Raw genomic sequence first — 25,248 nt, forward strand, 5'->3', positions numbered from 1 at the left:
TATTATCGGTAAGATGTGTTGAGAGTGGAAAAGGTAAAAGACTTTTTTAGAGGTTTACATATGTTTATAATGTGTATGCATCAATATATGGCAGCAATGTAATGTTATCTATCTATCTATCTATCTATCTATCTATCTATCTATCTATCTATCTATCTATCTATCTATCTATCTATCTATCTATCTATCTATCTATCTATCTATCTATCTATCTATCTATCTAAGGCGAAACTGGCGCGTGACAGTCAGCGTGCGCCCTGAAAGGCGACGCCGAGCTGTAATTTGACATCAAATGTGCCTGTTAGCCAGAAAATCCCCAACGCCTGTTGAAATATTATAATCACAGATTGAAAATGAAATCAAAATATGAGCAGTCTTCAGGAAAGTTAAACGCGGAGAAGAAATCTGCTTCTTGGAGGGTTTTAGTTGTGCACCAGTAAAGGGAAGAGAGTGTGAAAACACTGGAGAGAAGGAGGAAGAAAAAAGTGTGTGTGCGTGCGTGTGCGTGCATGTGCGTGTGTGTGTGTGCGAGAGAGAGAGCGCGCGCGCGTGTGTGTGTGTGTCGCAGCTCAGCAGCAGCAGCAATCAGTCCCCTCTTGTCTCGCTGCTGAGTGCAGCGTCTGATTGACAGTTTCTATTCATCCTCTGTGAGATTAGGCCAGCTGAAAGGAGTAACGACCCATAGCTGTGTGCAGTAATTACGGCCTCGGATAAGAAAAATAAGAAAAAACACACACAGCAAAACTATAATTATATAATCCCGCCGCAAAATGCCTTTTATTCCGCTGTGTTTTCCTAGACGTTTCACCTGTAAAGAGGAAATTCCACCCAGTGTTTCAGTCGTCCCCGCGACCGAAATTATCTCACAATCACAACAAACTACAGGCTGCAACATCAACATCAAGCTGGCAGAAGAAAATAGACTGGGGGCTGATAAAAGATGGCTCTGCACATATACAGTAAATGACCGGGAATGAGCTGTTTCATCTGGACAACAAGCCGTAACCTCACTCCACGCTCGCGCCTGTCGATGTTTAAGTGTTAACAGCTTACTGGGGGGTTTTCTGCGAGTACAGGGTACAAACGCCATTTCGTAAAAACAAGGCCCGGGGCAGTTGCGTGCGTTGAGAGGAGGTGGACAAAATAGCAAGAACACCTGTTAAATCTAATTACTTCCACTCTCGCTCTCAATTCAGCTTTTTGATCCTTTCCAGGCTTTTGTTTGTGACTGGATTTTATTAGAGTTTGCACCAGTAGTTCTAGATTATTCAGCTTATAAAGATAATGTTTATCTATATATCTTTGAATTGAATCATTTTCTTGGACACTTTAGACAAAAAACGCTTTTGATATTGCAGAATTTTGGTGTCATTTGACTCGACGTGCACCTGAAACAACATTACTGACAAAAAATGAGAATTATAGGCATCACCAGACCCTTTATGCTCAAGTTACACTCAGCAAAGGTAGTAGAAAAATTCATTCATGGCCCACAAATCACGAAATTCCCTTTAAACTAGTCATTTAAAATGAGATGTGGCAAGACGGAACTTTGTTGATCTGCAAGGAAGTGATTCTTGTGCGAGAAGGCCAGATCAAATAACAGTAGACTACAAAGAGAAAAACCTTTCTTCGAATCATATTTATTGAGGAAGTGATTTTGTGTTTGGTGCCATGCATAAACTAAACAAAAAGTATGAAATGAATCAACATAAACAGTAAAAGTCAGGTGAGATGTCTGCTATAGTTGCACGCCATTCATTTAAATTCAAAATGGGAAACTCTGAGTTCAGGTTAAATCTAGGAAAGCACAGAAACAAATATTTCTACAATATTTATGTGAGGGCACTTTTTGTGTACCTCTACTGCGTTTACTGCGTAAAAGGATTTGACATGAATAAAACATTTTCGTATTCATATATATTTTTTTCCACAAGCGTGTTAATTAAATCCTGTATAACACCTTATTTTCGTGTAGGGGATTCTGAGGCCTGACACTGATCCACAGAGAATGAATGGGGGATTCATCTCCACTGCACCTCACTGGGACAGAGGTGTTCGCCGTGCGCCCTGCGCTGCTCTGCTCTGCTCTGCGGACCAGTGAGAGGAGCTCAGAGCCCGGCTTTCAAATCAAAATCAAACCGAAGAAGAAGTGTGACTTTACGGCGGAGGGGAATCTCGCACCATCGCCGCTTTTTTCCAGCCGCTTCCGAAGCGGAACAGGACACAGAAACCATCATCTCATGTCTCCGAGCCTGATCTCGGGCTGCAGCTCCGCTCATCCTCTTGTCAAAACGTGCCCTGCCCGCCGACCAATCAGCTGCCACCCAGCGTGGGCAGGAAGTGACGTCCCGGGTTCCTGCCTCCGTAAAGTGCACCGTGTCACCACAAATATTATCCACACACCAACATCTCCTCTGTGTTAGGAGGCAGGGTGTGAGAGCCGCCCCGCTCAGACGTGATGCCTCAGCTGTAAAGCCAATTATTAAAAAGGAGAAAAAAAAACTGACAAGAGTGCTCGAGACTTTATTTGTGAGCAAATGTGGCCATCTCCCACTTCCCGACAGCCCCCCTCCTGAAGGGTTTCAACACAGACATCTTTTCCTTCCAAAAGCTAGAAGACCACCGACCACCCCCCCTTCATGTGGCCATCTCACCACCACCAACATGCAATCAAGGATCCGCAGAGGCAGTCGATGTGACCGGGAGTGAAGTAACAGGCTGCTGCTTTGGACAAACCAGGAGAAACTTTGCTTGCTGGCTTGAGTGCGGTGAACTGTGACCGTTGCTGAGTGATTTTTTTCCCCCTTCTTTTTGGCGCACCGCCTTTTACTTTATTTCTCCGTGGGTGAGCAGTGCGTGCTTGTTTTTGTGGCACCTCCCCGCTCCTCCTTAGATCTCCGTGTATCTTCCAGGCTGCACCATGCATTTCTTCCACACCTCCTGGCTCCTATAGTTAGTGCAGGATACCGAGCTTTCTCTCCTCGCCGACTTCACCCCCTCCCACTCTCCCTCCCTCGCCTTGGTTTCGGACGCCGGACCGCGCGTCATGCCGCGACACCTGAAGAGCTCACCGGTTCTGTTGCAGGCGCGCGTGGTTCCTTTGTAACCGGATCTACCCTGTGCGCGTTTTAGTCAAAGGGAGAGGTGGGCATGCTCCCCTCGTCTCCGGAGAACATTTGCATAAAGGAGAAGAAAGTAGAAAGAGAAGCTTGAGCAGCGGCGACAGAAGGTGGGAGAGATAATCTCAGAGACTATAACTTACTTGTAGATGTTTGATCAGGCCACGACTATGGGCGATGGGAACCACCGCTGTGGACCCAACCCACTGTGTCCGGACAGGATGGAGACGAAGTGCCGCGCAGAGATTGGGAGCCGGTCCCCGGTGCAGAGCTCCACCGACACCCCGGGGACGTCAGCGTCCACCCCGACGTCCTCCAGCGAAGACGGACACGACAAACTTTTGGGAGTGGACCCTGACTACTGTCGGAGGATATTAGTGAGGGGTAAGTGGACAAAAACAAAGCAATCAGTGGTGTTTAAAGCTGTGCGCAAAAAAAAAAAAAAAAAAAAAGTGGCCGCTCGCTGCTGTCTCCGAGGCTCCATCAAAAATTGCAATTTTTTTTAACTGTAGTCATATTTCATACACGATTATCAAGAATAGTGAACAATGTCTGTCCTGGTCCAGGTCCTGCTGTCTCCTCATCTATGGAGGCTGTCAGCGAAATTAATTACATTTAATTATGTTGTTGGTTCGTGGACAAATCCTCATTAATCGTAATATTTGCTCACATAAAACTATCAAAACGCATCTGCAAAAATTATTTGAAACTTTGAAACGTTTTTTTATTTTTTTTTGGTTTGCTTTTATTTATTTATTTTTCTCTTAAAGGCACATGCTAGTTTATCTACACCCAAAACTTTGTGTTAAAGTTGAACACAAAAACACATGACTCTAATTTCTAGATAATATTTAGAGTAGAGAGGACGATAAAACGTCCCTGCGGTTAACTTTAACCGTACAGAAATATAAATATACGAGCATTTGCTTTAATATTATTACTTTTTCCCCCCCAAGTATCAATAGGAAATCTCTGGATAAATTATTGACGGGCCCAGGCCACACCTTTGTTCCTGTGAATGTATAAAAAATTGATTTACCCAATCACTGATGAAAACAAGGAAATTTAGCTTCAGTGAAATGCTGCCTCGTGTTTTTTTTCTTCTTCTTGTTCTGTATTTAAACCCACACCTATGTGCAGATGTTTAAAATTAGACCTGAGGGGATGAAAATGGAAACAAAAAGCCCCTGAGCAACATGTACCGTCATCAGATTGAGCCCTGGCCACAGTGCTGCTCAAACGAGCTGAACATAAATTTAAAAAAATAAATAAATAAAACAGAAATAACAGCCAATGTAAAGCAGTGTGTGTTTTAGGTTCTCGGTAGCTGATTGGCTCATTTCTTTGTGCTCCAATATTATGATAATGAGCACAAGAATCATTTTTTTTTAATTCATGTTAATCCTGAGTCCACGCCCTCATGCAGCAGGCCAGTGGTCCCTAAGTGATTTTAATATATATAGAGAGAGAGAAATTCAAGTAAATATTAAATAAAGTATGTTGTCGTCAGCTTTTTATTTTTTAACAATAATAATTGCAAAAAATAATTTCCCAGTATTTTTCACAAAATTATTGGTTGTGTAAGAATATATATAAACACACCTAAACGTGTCTATTCAATTACTGTTTGTTAATTAAATTTAGGATAGTTCAACTGTGAGTTAAATGCATTTTGTTGTGGCCTGTTCGTTTTTTGTTGCGTGTACAGACCATTTGTTATAATTATCGTAATTATTTTTAGCACATAACACAGTGTTATAATCTGAGTGAGGGAGAAATCTCAATTAAATATAAGAAATGTTTTTAAATTCTGAGTCATCGTGTCGCTTCCTGCATATGTTCGATTTATTTATTTATTTTTTAACTACGGCTTTTTGAGATAAAATACCCGCAGGTCACAATTCAGAATTACACAAAGAAAGAGGATAAAACTTAAATTTTCACTAATATTTTGCTGGGACGTTGTCTTCAGAGGCGTTTGACTGTTTACCGCGGTGTGTCCACGGTAAACAGTCAATATGCCAGCCTATCAATTCTCTGTTAATGCGGCGGATGTTGTTACTTCTGGTTGGTTTTGTCTTACATTGTACGTTTAGTGGAGTAGTGCAGTGTCCTGCGTTATGCAGAAGCACAACATTTAGTTGGAAAACCATTCATTTAATACAGTAATTAAAGGTCGTTATACAATGCAAATTAAAAAAAAAAAAGAAAAATGCACATTCTTCGAGCTTCACTAGAGGTGCAAAAAGTATTTATTTTCGATCTTTATTATATTTATTATATAGTGGAATTATCGTCCATCCGCAATTTGTTTCTCGACCTCCCACACACACACACACACACAAAACATATAACTCGAGATGTATTTTTCTATGAGGGAGAGAACCATTCATTCAACCCTGTTAAAGTTTGTGAATGATAATCACCGAGTAAAACAAACAGTCTACACTGTGCTTCATCAGCACTGACATTCTTTGGCCGGGAAGTGTCTTTTGGGACAGATTTCTGTGCCGATTGTCACATAGATACTTTGCACTTCGTCATGGACGCCCGCAGAGCGAGGATTTTTTTTTTTTTTTTTTTTTAAAGATGAGTCTGTGTGCTCCGGTTTTACGCAAAGCGACCGGGGTCACCGAGAGGTCAGCAGGTCTCGGTGCTGCCGCTGTTTCCCTTCCCTGCATGCAAATGTTTCCACGGTTTGAGCTGTTAATTGGCTTTGGGGGCAACGAGCAAAAATGCAAATGCATTGTCCCATATGTCTGTATTTATTAGGAAGATTTTTGTCTCTCTGTTGAAGAATTTACGACGCCGCTTTACGCAAAGACGCCATACATGCGTAAAGATGGAGACCTCATAGGCATGATTCATCATGTAGCCCAGGCCTGGAGGCTAACCAGACGCTTAGGAAAGCATGTCTGTGGTACCGTGATTGGAAGATTTTTTTTTAAATTATTATTTTGGTACAGATGAATTTCTCCCGAAAAAAGCAAAAACGAATTTAGATCGTATCTTTTACGCAACGATTCTGCTTTTAATGCACCTGTTGTAATTTATCAAACAAAAGTTCTTACTTGATTCTTTCAATTGAAGCTAGTAGACAAATAAAATAAAAATAAATAAGAAAGAGAAAAATAAATCAAGTTTTACGCACAGTACATGTGTGTTTAGTCTGACAGTCGTGGCCTTCCTATGGAAGCTTTAAGGGCGCTCAGTTCATTCACTTTTGTTTCATATTTAATTCAGGGCTCTTCATATTTTAGTGGGCTGCATATTTTATGAATTCAAAACCCCGGACAAAGAGGAGTCCTAGTCTGGCCTGTGCGTCCACTGTATGTGATAAATATGAACAAATACTCTTGGACTGTGCTGCTTGTATAAAAATGTTAAAACCGTTAATGAAAGTAAAATTAAAGTAACACGACTTGATTTCATTTTGTTTTTTTATTTATTCTTTTTTTTGTTTTAAATTTGATCTAGGGGCACCCGCCTTGACACACTATTTCGTTATGCAATGTGTCCAAGTCTAAAACAACAGTAATAATATTATATTTGATTTAAAATAAGACATTTTGCATTCTTTAATACTTTGCATTCTTTAGTAACCCCAAGGTGCAGCGACTCACGGGTCAGTGTAGATGTTTTTATTCGTACATTAATACTAAAAACCATAATGACAGTACAATAACAACACCGCTAATGAGTGGGGACTGTTCAGAGTGAAGCAGTTGTCCAAATAATGTTTTGGACTCACTAGAAAATACACAATGCAGGTATAGACCGAGTCAATCAGGAATTGTACTTTTATTGTTACGTTTTATCCTATAAATCCTATAAATGTTCACAAATCTACATGCAATGTTTCGGTTAACCGATTTAATTCGCGTCGTGCCTTGAGAAAATGACGCAATGTTAAAGACTGTATTCAATACTGTAACCTGGGTTAACTACGACACTACGACACCATATACGCACACAACAAAAAATACTGACGTCAGCAAAATTTAATACATTTTAACCTCGTCCGTTTGCTGTCGTAATCAATATACATTGTAGATAGCTATAACAAATGCAGTCCTACTTTACAGAACATTGTTCTGATGGCCTGTTATCTAGTGTTAAAAATAACTCAAAATTTCTTCCCCTCCCTGACGCCGTTAGCATATACTTCAAACTATGAATTTTACATCGCTAGTGTCACTGAGGCCATTAAAGTGCGTTTCTGTAGATTAAACCTCATGAAATTTAGATTCGAGCCGGTTGTAACTGAAACACTTGAAAGATGCACTGAAAGTCGTGTTGTTTTCCTCTGAGCAGACGCCAAAGGCACCATCCGAGAGATCGTGCTGCCGAAAGGCCTCGACCTGGACCGGCCCAAACGCACGCGGACCTCCTTCACCGCCGAGCAGCTGTACCGGCTCGAGCTCGAGTTCCAGCGGTGCCAGTACGTGGTGGGGCGCGAGCGCACCGAGCTGGCCAGGCAGCTGAACCTCTCCGAGACACAGGTACGAGCTACACATGGACAGTCGGTTACATAGCCAGCAGTACGGCTAGCCTGGAACAATACTTTAATAATGTCTGTGACCTCTAGTGGTTACCTAGTTTATATCGTTTGCTAACGCAGGTGGTTTCAATTAGCATTAGCAATAGATTTTCTGTCTGTTTTTTTCCTTCTTTCTTTTGGGTGCGACTCGATCACAGGTGCGCTCGGAAGCTTTAATTGGTTCTTCAGCCAATCACAAGGCAGGAGTGAAAACAAAGCCCCGCCCTAAATCCGTTTGTTTTCACATCTAATTTCACAGTTATGTAAGTGCAGTGCAGAACTGTGTATTTACAGGACTAAATGTTTGATTTCAAATTAAACGTATAGCCCACTGCACGAACTGAGTAAACAACAATCAATCAAACCATCCATAAACAAACCGCAGGGGTATGTAAGAACCCGTCGATAAGCTACAGGCCTGTGGAGAACAAGAGGCTTATTAGGCTAACGGGCTAAAGTGTAGCCTCCTGTTTATCAGTGTGTTTTGCTTATACCGCACCCATACCACCTTTTAATGGGTGGTATGGAGCATTAGTCACATAAAATGGCAGTATTATTTTATTTTATTTTTTTATTAAAAGCAGCCTCAAAATTAGACGAGTTAGGCCTGCCACCCCCCACAAAGGACGTTTTGATGATGACACTGCTGCGAGGTTAAATTGTATCTGCATGTGTGTGGCCACAGGAGTTAATTTTTAAATAAATATTAATTTAATAAATATTCTGTCCAAGGACAAAAATGCAAGACAAATATAGCCCGCAGTGTAGACAGCATATAGTTCATGTGGTTATGTGCCTGAATTAAAAATTAAAGTCACATGAAAACGCAATAAAAATCGTTAGAAAATGTTTGGCAGCTGTTGCGTTTGAAGCGCTGCAGACATTTCGTGGAAATCAATGGTGCGTTTCATTCAAACCTCGACGAAGCACCAGAGGCCCAACCCCTCAGTTTCCTCTGTCATAGCGTCATGGCTATATGTGGAGCTATGCTGCAGCCACGAGCTGCAGAGACGTTTCTTTTTGCAGCATATACAAATGTGTTGGATGACATCAACAGTTGGGTAAAGTCCGCAACATCGACACCTTGACCAAAATGGCCTCTTTAGATAAATAAAAGAGAATATTTATTCTGTAGGTTTATTTTGTAAGTAGACTGTCTTGTTGACTATCTTGAAACACATCTACTGTATTAAATACGCAGTTAATTACATTTAAACGCACGTGTTAACGCTAAACGCTGACTTGCCACTTCATCAGGTACAATAGTAATAAAATAATTATATTCTAATGTAACAGTCCTGCACTAAAACCATTAACGTTCAGTTTATGTTGAAACAATGGTCATTCAGCTGTATGATTCTTTTAGAAGATGCAGTTGTGGTGCTGTTAAACTTTATTTATATTCTGTTACTTAGCCTTGCCTACTTACTAAAATGGACTTACCAAAATAATAGAAACACGTGTCGCTGTAACGCAACACAGTTCAATACAAACCACAGCCTTCACACCGGCAACAGAGTTGAATGAACAACTATTTATTTTAAACAAATACCAACCGAATACCACAACCACCGTGGACGTACGATTTAATGACAACTAAATAAGAATTAAAAAGCATCTGTTTTCACAAGTGTACCTAATGAATTGACAAGGAGCCTCACTTAGTAACGAAAAAATATCTGCGTTCGCATATGTAAAGGCTTCCCCCTCACACCTTCCCAAAAAAAATATAGCTGAATCACAGGAAATAAAGAAAACCAGAGGTTTCGTTTTAACAACAAAAGCCTCAAAAATAAGCCCACAAATAAAATGATTAGATAGTTTTTGTCCCATTCATTTTATTATGTAACCGAATGTCCAGATGAATAGCACGAAGCTGGTTTGAAGGCCTTTACTGCATTGCAGACTCATCATAGCACTTGTTGCAACCAAAAACGCGCAAACTTTAAGCAGCGTCGCTGCGATCTGCGGAGTAAACCGAGAGAAAGGACCAAACGACAGAAAACGCAAACGTTAGTGGGATGGAGATGTGTGTGGGTGTGTGGGTGGGTTTGGGAGCACAGAGCAGCCACTGTGGCCCTCATTAGGGCTGACTCTAGGGGTGTTAATGGGAGAGCCTTAGCTTCCTGCTGCTGCTGAGGAGGGTTGGCTGAATGAACCGAGAGGGCCTTCGAGACACAGCAAAATGTAAATACTAAAAAGTCTCTTCGATAATGATGCAAATGATTAAAGCCACGTTTTAATGCTACGTGCTGCAGAAGCAGCTTTTAAGCTGATTGAAAGGCTTTTAGTTGGCATTAGTGGAGGTTTCTCTCTCATTATGATCTTCTTTAGCTGCACGTTTTTAAACGAACACGGCATTCAAGGCCAATCAGGAAAAATGGCTAAAGGAAGATGGAAGCTCTAAAAGTTAGTAAGACAAGTGCGGTTTCTCTTGATGTTTTGCGCTCCTTGCTGAATGTTTTGTCGGGAAATAGTTTGATTAAGTTACTAAATTAAAGACAGTTGCGTAGAAGGAGGTATATATCCATTTTTATTTATTTTTTATTTATTTATAAAATATCCATAAACACATCATGAGTCGTTCCTGTTCTGCTCCACATTGAGATTGCGGCCGTTGGGAGACAAACGCATTGTTCTACCACTTAGTTGAGTTTGGAAGTTGGCAAAAGACAGTGGCTTTACTTCAAAGAAACAAAAGGCTTTGGAACTTGGAGTAATTTGGAATATGCTTGGTGGGCTTTTTTTCTTCTAGATTTTGTTTTGAACACACACAAGAGTCTTAGTAGAAACAATTATCCCCTACATTATTAGGATCCAGAAGTTCAAAACGAAATATTGAAATCAAATGTCAGCAGATTGGTCTTCAACCCGGTGGTATACCAGCCTTTCGATCTGTTTTTCTTTTTTCGATCAGACTTTTCTTTCTGTATCTTGTGCCAAGTCCTTATTTTTTTATTTCACTTTTATCTGGGGGGGAAAAAAAACAGTTACAATTTAAAGCCCAATGTCTCAAACAAACACCCCTTAAGACATTTATAGAAGCCTTTAAAGCATGAAAGCGTCAAACTACATGTGGACGTCGTCTTTATCAGTGATTGAAACACATATACTGCAGTAAAATAGGAGACTGGATAGTGAAGTGTTCTTTAACAATGTTTGGGGATTTGTTCATGACCCATGCGCTTTGGTCATGGTATTCAAACTGATCACGCGACGACGCAGCAGTTAAAATCATCATCAATAAGGTCTTTATGAAAAAGAAAGAAATCATAAATAGGCTAATGTATTTGTTTTATTTCCCCACATCTTTTTAAAATAACCCTAGCAATGATTGATAGAAGTAATTATTATTATTATAAATTTGTAGAAGCATGAAAATACGTCGAATAACGTTAAAAATAACACCTGGTCTTTTTAAATGATACCCAGGTTAAAATCGTGGCCACGTTTTTTTTTTTTTTTTTTTAATAAATTCACGGAGACCCTAACAGTTCTTCCTCGATGGAAGCTCATGTGCATTGTCCAACAGGCAAGAAAAATAAATATAAGAAGTTATATGAATATAAGCATCTAAAAGTTGTTGATATGGGGACAAAATAAAAATATAGCCTAGTGCTTATTCAGTGCTCTCTTTCATAAATAATTCAGTAAAACGTTAAGATGCGTTATAGCCTCGTGTTTTTACTTTAACGTCCCATAATCTAAAACAAATGATGCCATGGATTCACTCTATTAAAAATGAGCAGCTTTATTGCTGTGCATTTTTATTTTTATTTTTTTAAATCCTATTACAATGACTCAAATACTCTTGTCTTTGGATGGTTTGATATCATTCGGATAGTCCAAACGCGTATGGAGACGCGTCTTGTTTATTGGTGGTTGTAGCATCGCGATAACATCCGATAACTCATCCTGCGCTCAGTCGTCTGTCTGCTGTAACGCGTTACTCAGTTATCCGTTACTTGCTCGGAGCTCTCCCTTCATCCCGGCAGGTGGCTCCCCGATACAGGATAACACAGCGGGAGGGGGTGGCGCGCACATAAACCCACACATGCACACAGGCTCCTCCGTTACATTTATGAACATTTCCATAGATTATCACAGAGGGTTCAGCTTTTATTTTGAAGGTATGTTATCCCTATACGTGTAATTTAGGCTCAGTTCATTTTTTCTAGGGAGAATTCCTGCTCTACTTCTATCTTAGTTCATGAATTTACCGTTTATCTTAATGTTTTACTCACATATATAGAGTTAAAAAAAATATGACATCACTTTCCTGGCAGTGTTTCTCTCAACATATATTTTCCCACATGTCTTCTGTCAGAGGACATTTGAGGACACGGTGCTGTTAAGCTCCCTCTCTGTCCTCCAGCTGATGTCTAAGTTCCCTTTATATGAGTTTATGGTTGTTTGCATCCATTCCATGGAGAAGCTATGGATTTAATTGCTGCCTTGCTACGTTAAACTGGGCTAATCCTGCAGCGAATGGGGAAGAGAGCGCTAAATCACATTTAATCTTGAATGTAAAGCTGGCTGAAGGACACACAGATGTGGGCAGATGTTTCTCTTTGTCTTGCTTCTTTGTCACATGTTTCAAGACACGTTGAAGATTTTTTCTCCTCTGAAGTCTTTGTGAATGGCAGTTGAGACGTACTTGAAATAATAATAATGCATCTGTTTTATGTAGCTCTTTATCATAGACACACAAAGACGCTTTACATTGTAAAATATGAAAACCGCTTACATTTTACTATTTTACTTCGCTTTACCTAATAATTAAATTCCAAAAAGGAAGGACACTACATTGAAAGCTTTGTTGTCGCTCTTTGACATGGTGTAGTTACTTTCGCTCTAAATGGAGAATTTAATCATACAAATGTGAGTGCAGAAACACAGATTTGTTAATGACGTGGAATAAATTGAATTATGAAAAATATCAGAAAATCCCATGCACACATAAAATACTTTCGCAAACGATTACACTGGCCTTTACAACCTATTAAATCTAGAGGTTAGTGTAATAGAAATCGACTTTATTCAGTTTATATTTGAATGTCACATTGTTACGTGTTGGATGAACAGTGTTGTTTTCATGTGAACTTTACAGGAGCGTCCTGGACTCTGAGGTCAATGTGTAGAACTATTTACGCGACGATTTGCCCGAGAAAATCCATCAGAATCCACGTTTTTACTTCAGAGCCATTGCATTCATGAAGACACAACCACTGTTAAACGTGCATAAAAGCAATATAAATTAACATGGTCATATATAACACATACTTAAATTCAACTTTTAATGTAGCTGTTAAGACGTAACTAACCACAGCTAAATATTACACCTGCTTAGAAGACTGGACGTGTCATTTTCATGCAAAAAAGTGTAGAACGCTGAGAGTGTTTGGCCAGCAGGTACAGAAAAAAGATATTTAATGACGGATATTCAGATATTTTAGTATGTGAAGAGCCAGAGCACGAGTGAGCCTCGCCGATGCAGGCGCACGATTCGGGCCCGACGTCCACTTTAATGTAAAACGGGGCAGCCTCTAACAGGTGTATGAGTCACAAACGGTCAGCGTCACACTTCTGTTTAATGTCCTCCTCGTGTGTCTCCTCTCTCAGGTGGACGATTTCTTGATACAGAACAGCCTCGGGCACAGTTTCAAATGACGCGTCCTGTTGCTGTGCTTTTGCCTCGTGGCTTTCTATACCACGGGGAGATTTGAACTGTGTCCTGACCTCAGATAACACGCAGGCTCTGTAAAAAGCCACGCGACCGTTCCATGACCTCTTATAAAACCAGGTAAATCTAAATCTAAGAGAACTTACAGCAGCTTGTGCAACTTGATTTTAGGATTATAATATGAAATAAAGACATGATAATTCTTTATAGGTTTCTTATAGGTTCACCAGTATGAAATGATTAAAAAACATTTCCACACTTTCACCTCTAAAAACACGTAACGATTGTTTGTTTGACCGGTTTCCTCTGCACACAAAAGGATCCCTGGAATCCATCTATCTGTTTTCCTTTGCAGGCCGACGATAAACGATGACAAGTTGTGTTTATGTGTGTGTCTACTTACAGTGAATGTCCTCGTTGTGTGTATTGTTCTCCATGACGGCCCAGACAGACGATGTCTGGCCACTTGTCTGGAGCGTAGAGGACCCGGCCATGACGTGTAGCTGTGCAGATGTAGCAGAGGGGCGGCCTCACAGTACGAGGATTGTCCAAACACTCAGAAAAGAGAAAGAGATAGGAAGGGAGGCCGGCGGACGGACAGATAGACTGACAGACACTTGCCGCCTTTGTGCTCTCTGTTTTGACTTGGTTTTGTAAAGAAACAAACTCTTCCCTCTCACCAAAAAAAAAAAGAAAAAAAAGGAGCATCATATTTTAAACGAGACCTTTTGTCCAATGATGGTCAGGAAGAAACCTGTAGGGCTCTGATTATCTAATCAACTGATTAGATAATCAGCAGAACATAATAGCAATTATGTCTTAGTTGCCTTTGTCCTTAATCACTCTCTCAGATTGAATTGACTTACTTCATCAGCTTCTGGCAGAATGAAGAGTGTGTGAAGCCAGGGATAGTGTAATTTTCCAAACATATGGAGCATCATGGAATCCTTCAACTGATGTGGAAATGGGAAATCAGCAAAATTGGACACAAGAGGTTTTCACTTTTCACACACAATCAAGTGTGAACCCGCGCTGCCAGACAATCAGCGCGGTCAAAGGTCGTTCATTCAGCCATTTTGTGGCATTTGCCAGGCAAAGGAGAACCGCGGTGACACCCATCAGTGTGGGAGCTCGCAAACATCCTCCGGGCTCCACAGCTTAGTACTTTTAAAAGTGTCAAATAATTACAGTGAATTAAGAGTACAACATTTGTTTCTAAAACATTCCGAGGCATTAAGAGTCAGATAAATAAATAAATAAATGTCCAATACGGGCATAGAGTCAAAAAGTGGCTGCACAATCACTCACAAAAAAAAAGGATAGAAATGGAAAAGGCTTAACGAAGAGCAACAGAGGAGGGATCCCCGGACAGATTTCGTGTGCACATAAAACATCAGAAGAAAAGAGCGCTGGCTTTATTGCGTATTGCTCTTGCCAGCTGTGGCAACGAAATCAAATATGATAAAAAATACAAGAAATGTCTTAGTTGGTTAAGTCAAACATTTCGGGAATCATAAGGCTGTGTGGCAAAGAGACAACCCTACATTTCATGCCGTAGGTGATGAAAAATTACAGCGACTGCAGGACGACAAGCAAGAAAAGTCATGGAGCACATCCAAACCCCCGCTGACTTTTTTTGACGAACGAGCGCGGCACATGTTTAAAGTGACTGTACGAGGAGGGAGGAGGTAAAAGCTGTTATCTAAACCCAGGGAGGGGGTTCACCCGGCTGGGACGAGGGCGGTCAATGGACAGAGGACGGGAGGGAGGGGCCAGACAGAGAGAGAGAGAGATGGAGGGATGAAGCGAGTGAAAGAGGTGGGCCTCATAACAGTCCCAAGTGCTTTTGCGTTAAGGAGGATTAGGCAGCCATATCTACCAGCGATTCTATAAGACGGAGTTAACCCCCGGCTGAACCTGGCCGAACATGCTCCGGTTTAGAGGTCAGGTGAATTGTGATGATGCCACTGGCAATACTGTAACTGTCTGGAGGAGCGTTCACATTGGGAGGAAGGTGAGGTCAGGTAATGAGGACAGAAAGAAGAGAGGTGTTGTCCTGTCCCCGCATCAATGATGGATGTGTTTATGGAAAATGACTTGTAACGCAGAGCCAGGGGGGGAGTTGTACTTCATAACCCACCGGCATCAGAGTGAAGAGTGTACGCAGCTGTAATCACAAAGCTGAAATGACTTTAAAGATTTATGAAACAAGAAAATAATACACTGTAACCACTGATATATGTTGCAGCGCCTCAATGTAGAAACTTATTTATTTATTTAACGTGACACCTGTGTTGTTTTTAGCGGCGATAGGACTGAAGCAGCGGGTCAAAAAAATTGCTCGAAACCAAAAAAAAAAAAAAAAAAGCTCTAAAACAAACCAACCGATGCCTGAAATTAATAATATAATTCAGATGTAACACTTAAACCACTTTAAGCCAGGGTTGGCAAACCTTCAAATTCCCCGAAACAACAGTGAGGTCATGTCCTTTTTAAAACAATGCTTCCACAGTGCTTCAGAATAAAAGCGTGTAATGCAAATGACTAAGCAGGTTGGAGGTGAACCAAAGAGAAACACTGTCTGTGAGCAAATATGAATGACACTCATTTAAAAGGGTTTGTTGACTGGGATGATCTCATAGCGGAGAATTATTCCAGAGTATAGGTGCCAAGGCAGGAACACACGTCACGTACATTTCCGGTGTTTTGCTTCATTGTAGGGCAAAAATGATCTGATTGGAGATGCTTCAACTTATTAAAGATGTAGTTTAATATCCCTAAAAACTGTAAGTTTATTGATCGACAAAAAACGTAACCAGAAAAAATAGCAAAAAAGCAGAACCTTTCATTATAAGGATAAGAAAAGACAATGAAACATTAATATAACTAGGAGTCATTTTAATAAAAGCCAGTTATGTTGATTCTTCACACACTGTTGAGTAAGACTTTGGTTCGGACCATTATCTGTTTTGTTTTTTTTCTAATGTAATGGCCGCCATCATCCCATCGCACACAGCACAGCTGAGTGACCACTGGCTCATTACATTACATATACGTAGTTGAGTATTCAGTGGTCCGTTACGTACAGTTCAGTGGGCCCTGGTGTGCCTGGTACAATGTCCACGGAAAAGAGTTTTCATTGTGTGGTGGTCACATGCCTGGCATCAGGGGGTCTGAACAGGGTCACGATGGGAGCACCGAGCTGCTGCAGGGGTCATGGAAAGTGTGAAAGAGTCACCGAGTGTCCTTCTCAAACGCAATCCTGTGTTTCACTTTGCATCATACAGCCAGCGGGACGGCGTGTTTTAGGCAATTACTGCCTTCCATCATCGTAGCTCATGGCGTTGTGACAAATCACCGAGGTTAAGGCATTAAAAGTAGCGACAAAGTTATTCAGAAAAAAAAATACACCCAGAAAAGAAAAAAAAAATCTTCTTTTTATTCCAATTTTCTCCTTTTGTTCATCATTAACTCGTCATGTTGGGGCAAAGCGGAGCTGAGCTGGTTGATGGAGCACACATATGGATGTCCACTTGATCTGTACACTGGGCCTTGATCTGGCTTAACCTTTCTACCTCTAGCCCAGTTCGCCTGACGCTGCGTTTGCAGCTGCCCCGATTCACGGAGTCGGCCTCTGATTGGCTGACCTCTGCCCGACTGTTTTGTGTATTCATGCATGCCGACCAGATCATTTCCCTGCCTGTCCTTGAAACCGCTGCACCCCATCTCCCCACCGTTAACCCCCTTCGTTTTCATCTCAATCCCCCACTTCGCGTATTTTCATCCGTCCCACCCGAGTCTGGTCACTACCTGGTTTTACTTCACTTAAAAAGTACAAACAGGAGCTTAATTCAACTGTTTACTGGCCCGTTCAGATGTAAAGCTATATATTTGTGAGCCATTTAAGTATTTACATCTTAGATAGGAATCAATAGGATTTAGTCTGAGAGCTACAAACAGTGTAGGGAACACTGACAAGACTTATCCTTTAATAGCAGCTGTTTACTCATCATTAGGATTGTGGAAAGGTTACACCCTTTATTCATGATTCGCCATCTAATAATCCTCTGTCTGCTTGTCCCTGAAAACACAATGACATGGATATGACACAACAAGGTGAATACGTTTAAATTGAACCCACCATTGCGCTTTTTCTATTTATCACATCCGTGCCTCCATCTGCCTCCGTCCGCCTCCGTCCGCCCTCACCTGGCTCCCAAATGCCCCCAACAGGCCAGAGTGCATGGGTGCCTGGCGCAGAGGGTGAACCCGGGGCAAATGCAGGTCACTCCAGATCCAGATCTCCCTGGGTAATCTCTGCCCCAGCTTTGAACCCTGGATCCCATTAAAAAGGATTTACATCAAATAGTGTAGATGTACTAAAGGCAGATTTGCTTTCTTCTCTTCTCATCATTTTCCCTCTCTAATAAAATCCCTGTAAAACACCAATAAGCTTCCCCCCCTCCCTTTTTTTTTTTTTTTTTTTTTTTAGCAAAGGAGAGGCGGACTGCCATGTTAGCGTCACGCCGACAGCGCGGGGATGAAGGGACGGGATTGGTCGGCTTTTTATGGGACGTGGATGTTTGCGGGCGCTGGCACACGAGCTAAAGTATAGATCTCAGAGAGGCAGCGCGTGAGCTAATGAGGAAGAAATTTAGCCCGAGAGGAAGGAGAAGACGCAGCTACGAGGATCATTTCTGCTGCTTATCCCACCCTCCCGTTGTCCCCCCCCCCCCACTTCCCTTCTCATCTCTATCTCCGCTGTCCCTCCCTCTGTGCCTCCTCCGGCTCTTTGCAGTAAGACTTGCTGGCGTCAGTATTCCTCTCTGAGCTGTGGGATCCCCTCCGATCTCATTATTTGTGTCGTGATCGTTTGCTGAATCTATTCTCTCACTTGTCCCAGCTACGTGTTGAGCCTGCCTTTACGGTGCATTGATACTGTAGAGGATGCCAGCAAGCCTGATTACCTCCACACAGGACTGGGTTCATGGCCTGTGCCACGTAGTTTGCACATGACAGGTCGACAGATGCCAGTTGTACACAGGTGGTTTAGTTAGTACTCATGTGGCTTATGGGGAAAGACCGTAAGAAGTTTTCCACACAGGAAGCAACTATTGTGCTTTTTAGGCTTTCATCAACAATCTGCAACAATCTCCATGACTGATAACATGCACTGGTTCACCTTTACAAAACATTTCTAGATACACTTCTGCTGTGGAGCATTGAGAAGAATATGGCCATGATGACCCGCGTCACCAACTTTCCAGAACTTTCTGATCCAGTTTGAATCTTTCTTTTCACCACTGACTTGGGTCCAAACGAGCTGACTACAGGTTGATGAATTATTGCGCTGTCCCTCTGCATGCTGTTAACCGGCTAACCTGCGCAGCGCAACGCGGCGCTCGCTGCATCTCGGCCGGGATCGGATGCATTTTTAATGCGTGCGGCTCCTCTCAGAGGTGGCCGTACGTGCGGCGATCTCCCGTGACCCCGCCGTGCCCTCCGGTCGACGTCCCACCGAGCCCCGGCTCTGCCACACGCTATACATTAAAGCCACAGCGCGCTGAGCTCCATCAATTAAACATGGCGGACAGGGACAGGCAGAGTTCAGCGGGCTTGTTCCAATCTGCTGCGAGCGGCGTGACGGCTCATGCGGTGAAGCGCTTCGGTTTAACCGATGACGATTCTATCTGATTCCGTCATGTTCAGACTCTGCATTGCGTTGCTGTTTCTCCGTGTCTCAGCTGGGTTTCAGCTCCCATTTCCTGCTTTGATATCTCTGCCCATGTGCATCTATAGCCTTTTAGATCCATGAAGTGTGAGAAAAGTTGAAGTGCAGCCCTGATCACATGTAGGCGAGGAAACAGCGGCGTCGATCCAATAACTGTTTCCAAGGGATTATGGTATCTCAGGCTTGTTCTGCGTGGATTTGTGCGCGCATACCAAAGTGTTGCTTGCTGTTTCTCAAAGAACATGCTGCACTGAGAATCTGCAACAAGCAGAGATCAAAAAGAAGGCGCACACGTTCGGCCTGTGGAAACAATATTTAGGCTTTAAGAGGATAAGGTCAGGTTATGTAAAAGCAAATGTATCCATCAGTTCCCTGCATAAATCACCAGCGCTGAAAAGAAGAAAACCGCCTTGACAGCTCATAACTTATGAAACACAGCAGCAGCTGAAGAATCTTAGAAATATTCAAGCAGATCACATTTTCCCCTTGTTTTTTCTTTTTAAACTGAGCTTAAATGTGTGATTTTGTGTCTGGTTGTGTTGTCGCAGGTCAAGGTGTGGTTCCAAAACCGCCGGACCAAACAGAAGAAGGACACCACCAAGGATTCAGACAAGCGCTCGTCCACCACATCCGAGTCCCTGGCCACCTGCAACATCCTCCGCCTCCTGGAGCAGGGCCGCCTCCTGTCGGGCCCCGCCCCGCCGCCCAACTCCCTCCTGGGGCCCCCGGCCCACCCGGCAAACGGCTCCCTGCTGAGCAGCCCGGGCGGGGGCTCCTCCGGTTCCCCCGGGATCAGCAGCAGCACCCCTCCCAGCTCCCTACCAGGGGGGACGTTCGGCCTCTCGCTGCCGTCGCTGGGCGGCACCCCGCCGTCGCCGCGCCTGGGCGTCCCGCCGCCGCACTCCCTCTGCTTCTCCATGCCGCTGCTCGGGGGCGCTCACCACGAACTGACGTCCACCTACGGCTGCAGCTCCTCGGCTTTTGAGCCTTACATGAGGCTAGACAGGAAAGAGGCAGACCTGGGTGGGAAGAAGACGGTCTCTTAAGCATCCGGCGTCCCTCTTTTAGGGACCACGGGGGACCAGGGCTCGTCTTTGTTCGAACATTTCTCCTCCGTCTCACGCCCTGCCACCTGTTTGACACTCGAGCGGCCCCGCAGACAAGCGAAGAAAGCATCCCGGGTCACGAGAAATGCCTAAAAGGAAGTGACTGGGCTGCTTTTCTTGCAGCACCATTTTGTGCCACGGTTACCGTTTAGCACAGCGACACAAAATGGTGAAAAGAACTTGATGTGGCAGAAAGTGATGACTCCGCTCCACCACATTAAAAAGAAGAAGAAGAAGAAGAAAGAAAACTTGTGAATCTTGGCAAAGATGCCGTGCGTGTATGTTGCGTGACACCCTGACAGACACTGACAGATGTTTTTATCACCACTCTCTTTGCAGTGGTTTTAAGCGACTCTTCACTTTTTGTCCAGTGAGTTTGTGTGTATGTGTGTGTGTGCGTGTGCGTGTGTGTGTGCGTGTGGTTTTCTCTCTATACAGGCCTTCATTTACTGTTTAGGAACAAAAAAAAAATGTACTTGACATGGATATTCCAGATTGAATCACTGTCTGAATGGGAAGAGTGGCATTTCAAAGAGCAGTATGTACACATTTCTATTCCTGTACCAGTGGCCATGTTTGATTTTAGTTGATGTGCTATCACAGTAGAAAGAAACACTGAAGAAAAAAAAAAAAAAAGAATCGTAGCATTTTAATATCAGTCTGTTTGGTGTCCAGCCGTAGTTTTTTGTAAATTCTTTCTTTGGTTGTGTTTGTGTGTGAAACAATACGTGGTAGGATCTGGACAAACCGTGCGAAAATCACATATCTAGATCTGATAGTTGAATATAAAAGGACACGAGGAGGAAGTAGTAGTTGTGTGAGAAACCTGGTTAGAGTCTGCCAAAGCATTGATGGATGAAGCTTCGGAGGTGCCACATTTCGCCCTCCAAGCCAGTGACGCAAGGTCAAGGTGAGGCTGAGAGGAACAACCTCTCAATTCGGACCGACTCACAGTTTCGTCTACACCACACACTCTTCACACGCTCCAAATCCGGTTTTTCGGACGATTTTTGTATTTAAAGCACCAAACCTCAAACTTCTGCGTCTCGTTTGTCGACGCTGGAGCTGCAGCTCTGGTGGCGATGAATCGAAATGAATCCGTCAAACCGCTTCGGTCTTCATTGAAAAGATGTTTTGGGTAATGTTTGAAGCACGAAAACCAAATTCATGTCGAAAAAAGATTAATTGTCGGATTAAGCGATGATGGAAGTAAATGTTAGTTTCAGCACTAGTCGGGGTGGAGAATGTAGGATTTGCTGCTTGCTCCTTTTTACAAGTTCAGTATTTGTTTTCCAACAGCAAGTTATTTAAACGCCGCCATTATATCTATAATGTCTTTTACACATGTTCATAGAGCATTAAGCGTCACGTGAGAAGATTTGAGCTTTTACCCTGTTCCGATGTACAATGACATCTCGCTCGCCCTCCTGCTTTTACACTTTACTTTTCGTTTTGAAAAGATTCTCCCTCATTGAAAGCACTTTATGCTTGAAGGTTTTTATACATCCTCCTGCATCTCCATTTTTTTTTTTTTTGTTGCTTCTTAGAAGGAGCCATTTAAAAAAAAAAGAAAAAGAAAAAGAAGGACTCGGTTTATTCTAAGGAATTCCAAATCGGGCTTTATTTTCGCCGTTATGCTGTTTTTAATTAACCGGTTCGGAGCTGACCTCAGAGCGTTCGGACTGAGAAGGCATACGTTAAATTCATTCAGAAAAGGGAGGAAGATAAAAAATGGAAAGATCAGCTGTTTTTATATTCCCCTTCCCCGTGAGATGCCGTTTGTCCGTGCTTCCTCGTCGTCCAAAGAAAATGAAATCTCACCTGCGAGAACCTGCGATTCGCAGCAGCTTGCCCTCAATTTGCGCGTGTCAGACGAGTTACACCCCCCCCCCCCCCCCCTTCCCCTTCAGTCCGGTTTCTTGTCTGTTCTCCCATGTATCTATTCATTTCTACATTTTGCCTCACTTGGGTTTTTTTTTTTCTTTCCTTTTTCCAATTGCTTTCTCGCCGTATTAAAAAACAGAGACGAGCCTACAAGTAAAGGCCAGAAAACAACCCGAGCGCGTTTGCGGCTCCAGATACATTTCTCGGAGGGGTTGTGACCCCGGCCTGTGAAAGCTCCACGTCTGTTTGGCTCGCCGGGCCTTTTTGCACCCGTGTAGCGGCGCGGGCCGGTAGCTTCGCGATGTTGTCGTGTTTAGACCGACTCATCGTCGCAAAAACCCTTGTCATCTGCTCTCTGCAGCGCTGCTGTTGTTGAACGCTGTATTATTTTCTATAAGCATCATCCATAATTCACGCCCTCGGCCATCAAATATTGAGCAGAGAGATGGAGCTGAGAGGTCAGGAGGCCCGCTTCTCGTGTGAGGCTGGTTTTACAGATCCACCTTATTTGTCTTTACTCACAACAGAGTCGTTTTGCTTCCCCGCCGTGTCATAGGTGAAGTAGCCTCCCCTTTTTTTCCAGGATATATTTAGGTTTTGTTGTCTTTAGCTGCACAAGGTAGTCGATACAGGAGCTGTTAATTAGCAACGCTTGCTCATTCTCAGTTGTTTCTCAGTGAATGTGACATGGAAGGAGGATCATATATTGAAGAAAACTTCATTTTTTTTTTTTTTTTTGTGGTACAGTGATTACAAAAGAATCTTCTCCATGTTTCCACTGAGCACTGACTCCTTTTCCTGTCACTGTGCGGTGCTGTTTTGTAATGTAAATCTGCAGTTTCTGTATTGTACGCTCAGCTCGGTAGGCGAAGGATTCAAGACGGCCAAGGAAGGGAGACGCCCGCCTCTCTTCCGCAAAGAGACGAGGAATGTTGTAAAGCCTTGCGTCTGGTGAAACAAAGACTCCTGTTTTTAGTTTGGGTTTCTACGTTTTCTTTTCCTTAGAACTTCTTTGGGTTTTTTTGGGTTTTTTTTTCAGTTTCTTCCGAATCCATCCAGCCGAGTGGAAGCGTTGCTCTTGTTGTGTGCGATCCGCGACATCCTGCACTTGCTGAGGTGTTATCACCACTTCAGAAACTTTCCGGGCCGTCTCTGCGGCTCTCGCTACTGCATCAGGATTTTCTTGAGTCGATTTGAGATTGTGTGAAAATCTGACTTTTATTTTAAAAGCAAACCGATTCAGCTTGGGTTTTTTTTTGTTTGTTTGTTTGTTTGGTTTATCTTATTTTATTTTTGTTATGCACAGTAAAGGTCTCGCCTATAGGCCCTAACTTCTTTTCTTTGAGCAGTTAATGTCAAGCTAATGGCACCAGCTACTACTTACGATGAACAGACTCTATGTACATAGATATAAATTTATATATAAATATATATAAATGGGTCTTTGCACAAGTTATCTCAATGTCTGCTCCATGTGATTTTAACAGGAAAAACAAAATGTGAAAGAAAGTTCAGAAAAAAAGACTTTATATATGCTTTACAATTCTTTGTCTCATTAACATTTTGCACTTATTTAAAGAGGCTTACTTCTGTTTCTGGGCTGACAGAGCGGTTTTTCAAGCTCGGCCAGGATATTGTACAATATGTATATGTATTTTTATTCATATGCATATAAATATATGTCTATGTAAATTGCTTCCTGTGTTCTGTTGTTTATTCCCTCACTGGAGTCAAGGAAATAAATCCAACACGTATGCGAGTGTGAAAGAAAATAGACGGAAAATGGGTTATTTCACAATTTACTGTGATTACTATTCACCTCACAAGTAGAAATATCTTTTTTTGTAATCGGTCCGAAAAAATTTTAACAAACATGACTGACATCCGCGGGTTCGAGCTCCCTCTATTCATGCGGAGGATTGTGGATGTGCCTTTGCTTGCTTACAGCTTTATTAAAAACCTTGGCCTTTTCCTTTTACCGTGGCAAATCAAGGCAGTGGACGTTTCACCTTTTCAGGTCTTCCCGGGTCCTTTAAATTCCTTCCACTTTTAATTATGTTTTGGTTCAGATGGTGGTGCACAAAGACTCAATTGACATGCCCTTGGGACATTAATTGGATGAGAATATACTTCACAAAATGGGAAATGACACGGGTGATTCTGCATTCTGCCTCAACGAAATGAATCTGATATTTTTTTTTATTGCGAAAATATGTATTTATTAAAAAGTCAAAATAGTTGGGAGAACATCCTGATTGCAGGTGACTCCACAAGTTTTATTTGCACCGTGTAAAATGTCAGAGCAGCTGGCCAATGTCTGCAGGGCCGCTTAAAAGCCTTCTGGCATGGAAAGCAAAAGTCATTATTCCATCCAAACAGCAGATTTAAATATAAAAGGCTGAATGACATTGAAATATACACAAAAATATCATTTTTTAATCAAAAAGTTCCAGAAAGTTAAAGTCATTTGCACTTTAAAAATGAACTGATCCTCGGGTTTGTGATGTAATTTCTGCATAAAAAAAAAAGACATGAAAACATTATTTTCACTGGGACTCTTCATTACAGAATTGTAGAATTTGTTCATTCGCACGTTTGAACAGATTTTAGTCAAGGGGAAAAAGACGATTAAGTCAGTTTTTCTGATCACCCCTGTCCATGTCATGTCTTCAGCATCCAGATATTGATTAATCCTCCTTACACAGAACAAAATGCAGTCTCTAGCACTAATATTAAAATCAGTTCTTTCTTTTTCACTCAATGAATGGTGTACAAACATAGAAGATACGTGTTTATACCATTAGCTCAATTTATTCTAACTCCATGTTCATATTTCATGGACCAGAAGAAACTGGAGACACTTATTGGCAAACACAAAAGGAAAAAAATAGGCTAACCCTCACCCTAATTTCAAAAATTTCAAATACATCCGCTGTAGTGAATAATAGAAATGTTTTGTGCAGTCAGAAATCACAACAAACATTACATCAGAATTAAATGTAATACAACTTGCAATAAATGAATAAAACGAAGAAGCAAATACTCAGTACAATGGAACATTTCAGAAGTAGTTGTTGAATGCTGTAATGATAAAAATGGAATTTTGGGTTTCGAGTCTTTGCCAGTCAGTACGGCTATTGTTACAAAATGTAGATTTGATTTTTCAGTAATATTCAAGTTTT

At 42.1% G+C, this 25,248-nt stretch overlaps 1 protein-coding gene across 1 annotated transcript; it reads left to right on the forward strand.

Moving 5' to 3' along the window:
- Positions 1-1,671: 1,671 nt before the first annotated feature.
- On the forward strand, positions 1,672-23,762 carry vax2 (ventral anterior homeobox 2). Its single transcript, XM_047577366.1, has 3 exons — positions 1,672-3,506; positions 7,437-7,624; positions 19,625-23,762. Exons 1-3 carry the CDS (start codon positions 3,272-3,274, stop codon positions 20,120-20,122), a joined length of 921 nt encoding a protein of 306 aa, XP_047433322.1. The 5' UTR covers positions 1,672-3,271; the 3' UTR covers positions 20,123-23,762.
- Positions 23,763-25,248: the final 1,486 nt, after the last annotated feature.

The sequence above is a fragment of the Mugil cephalus genome, chromosome 1 (genome assembly GCF_022458985.1).
Source record: "Mugil cephalus isolate CIBA_MC_2020 chromosome 1, CIBA_Mcephalus_1.1, whole genome shotgun sequence".
Lineage (NCBI taxonomy): Eukaryota > Metazoa > Chordata > Actinopteri > Mugiliformes > Mugilidae > Mugil > Mugil cephalus.